Source organism: Marmota flaviventris, chromosome 3, assembly GCF_047511675.1.
Source record: "Marmota flaviventris isolate mMarFla1 chromosome 3, mMarFla1.hap1, whole genome shotgun sequence".
NCBI classification, from domain to species: domain Eukaryota; kingdom Metazoa; phylum Chordata; class Mammalia; order Rodentia; family Sciuridae; genus Marmota; species Marmota flaviventris.
Window position 1 is genome coordinate 173283159 of NC_092500.1, and position 2949 is coordinate 173286107.

Below are 2949 nucleotides of genomic sequence, written 5' to 3' on the forward strand. Positions count from 1 at the left end.
CCTCAGGCTGTTCCTAAAGGACTTACTTTTGAATTCAAAACCATCATGGAAATGTGTCAGGACACATCCAGCATGACTTGGTTTATTGAGAAGGAAATGAAATGTATCTTTTTCTCAGAAAAGTGGTTTAAAAATTCAAAAATACATATATATTTTAATAAGTAAAAACATTTTAATTGAGATATTACCACTATGAATATGTGCACACCTCAAAATGCTAATGAAATGTGGTTATAAAAATACTCCTTGGGCTGGGGATGTGGCTCAGGTGGTAACAGCACTTGCCTGGCATGTGCTTGGCTCTGGGTTCAATCCTCAGCACCACATAAAAATAAAATAAATATGCTGTGTCCACTGAAAAATAAAAAAAAAATAAATAAATATTAAAAATTCTCTCTCTCTCTCTCTCTCTCTCTCTCTCTCTCTCTCTCTCTCTCTTAAAAAAAATGCTCCTAGGATCCACAAACAGGGAAAAGAGTCAACCAGTCTCTCCAGGAAGTGAACTGACTACACCCAAATCCCTAAACCAATTAAGTGCTTGCAGGTGATTGGTGGGTGTGGCAGGAAGTTAGTGGGTGTGGTCAGGAGGCTAAGCTATAAAAGGCTGAAAACATGGACCAGGCTGTCATTTGAAGGCCAGCTCTGAAGGAGAAGCTCTCTCCTCTCGCGATTCAGCAGGGAAACCTGGGGTTACTGCTCCTGGAGATATGGAGGCAGCTGCACTCCACTGTGGAGGTGAGTCTCAGTTTCATGACTGTATAAAACCTGAGTGCTCATCAAATGCAGCTGATGCTAAAGTCCATTTGGGTTCTTCTCTACCTGCAGAGTCATCGTTGTCACCTTGCCCTGAGGTACACTTAAATAAGAATTCAGCTCCTGTGGGGCCACTGCTGGCTCCTAGAGGGAAACTTTGTCTGAACTGGCAGAGACCGTCCGCAGTTGGTGCTGGGCTGCAGAACATGGGAAACACTTGCTACGTGAATGCAGCCCTGCAGTGCCTGACATACACACCTCCCCTGGCCAACTACATGCTATCCCAGGAGCACTGCCAACGCTGTCCTCGTAATAGGGTCTGCATGCTGTGTGTGATGCAAGCCCACATGACACGGGCTCTCCGCCACCCTGGGGATGTCATTCAGCCACTGCGAGCTTTGGTTGCTGGCTTCCACAAATCCCAGCAGGAAGATGTCCATGAATTTCTGCTCTTCACTCTCCATGCCATGCAGAAAGCATGTCAGCGTGGGCACAAGCAGCCAGGTGCTCACTCCAAGGGCCCTACCCTCATGCGCCACATATTTGGAGGGTGCTGGAGATCTCAAATCAAGTGTCTCCACTGCTGTGGCCTTTCAGACACTTTTGACCCCTACCTGGACATTATGCTAGACATCACGGCAGCTCCCAGTGTGCAGCATGCACTGGAGAACTTGGTGAAGCCTGAATGGCTGGAAGGGGAGAACGCCTACCAGTGTGGTGTTTGTGAGAAGAAGAGGCCAGCCTGTAAGACCCTGACCCTGCAGAAGGCACCAAAAGTTCTTATGCTTGTATTGAAACGGTTCTCGGATCTCACAGGGGAAAAAATTGCTAAGCACGTGCGCTATCCTGAGTGTCTTGACATGCAGCCATACATGTCTCAGCAGGGCAGAGGCCCACTGGTGTACACCCTCTATGCTGTGCTGGTCCATGCCGGGGTGAGTTGTCACAGTGGACATTACTATTGTTACATAAAAGCTGGCAATGGCCAGTGGTACAAAATGGACGATGCTAAGGTAGTGGCCTGTGACATTACTTGTGTCCTGAGTCAGCGCGCCTACGTCCTCTTTTATGTCCAGAAGAGTAAACTTGAAACTGACAATGGGAGTGTGTCCCTAGGCAGGGAAACAATAGCGCTTGGGACTGAGGACACAATCTTGGGAGCCACCCAAGGAGAGCTCCAAGGAGACTCCTATAGCAAAGCAGTAGAGCCAGAAAAGCACTTGGTGCATACAGCTACTGGAGAAATCACCTTGGATCAGTGGAAATTTCTCCAACAACAGAACCGACCAAAGTCTGAATTCAACCTCAGGAAAGTGGAATTCACTCTGCCTCCCAATGTTGTTGTGATTCACCAGTCAAAACACAGAGAAAAGGAGAACATAAACGATAAGCAGGAAAAATACAAGCCGAACAAGGATACCAAGTACAGAGTAGGTGAGGAGTTGGTGAACACTGGCCAACTCCCATGTGTTGCAGAAAGGCCCAGAGCCACCAAGAAGAAGAACAAGCAGGGCAAGAGGGCAGTAATTGTGGTCTAGCAATCCAGGGCACTGTGAAGGCCTTTGTATTGCAAACTAATGGTAAGCACTTAGCAGTCCCTGGAGTGCTTTGAGTTCCCTGAAGTAGAGGAGTGCAAACAGAAGCCTGGGTGATCACGGAATCCAGTTATGGGTTTGGGAGTCAAACCAAAGCCTTTAGTCAGTCTCCAATCATTGGGACTTCTCCAAAGTGCCATGGTTTCTCTGAAACCTTGAGAACTGTGGTGGATGGGCAGTGGAAAGAGGGAAAGGTGCCCATGGCATCCAAGCAGTTCAAGGTCAAGTACCACTGCAGAAGGTTGTCCCAACAAGCTCAGCTCCTTCAGAGCCCAGGGATGTGGCACTCTCCAGCTGCCAGCTCACAGCCCTGCATCGTGTTCCTGAGGGGGCAGCAGCCCCAAGCACCTGAAAGGTCATAAGGAGGAAGCTGTGATTATCCAGGAACTCATCCCAATGCAGAAATTCTTCCTCCTTCTCTTCTTCCTCTGCCTCCCTCCTCCCTCTTCTCTCCTTCCTCTTCTTACTGTGGTCCAGGTGTGGACAGGGCCACCTCCAAAGGCTGCCTGATTCAGAGGCTGGGGCTTCTTTCATGCAAGGGATCCTCTATGCGCCCTGCGAACCCCTCTATAGAAGAAATGGCTTTTCTAGAGGAAGAAGC

The 2949-nt window shown here is 48.5% G+C and overlaps 1 protein-coding gene across 1 annotated transcript; it reads left to right on the forward strand.

Moving 5' to 3' along the window:
- The first annotated feature begins 707 nt into the window (after window positions 1-707).
- LOC139705121 (ubiquitin carboxyl-terminal hydrolase 17-like protein 6) lies at window positions 708-2291 on the forward strand. Its single transcript, XM_071609332.1, has one exon. It carries the CDS (start codon window positions 708-710, stop codon window positions 2289-2291), a length of 1584 nt encoding a protein of 527 aa, XP_071465433.1.
- Window positions 2292-2949: the final 658 nt, after the last annotated feature.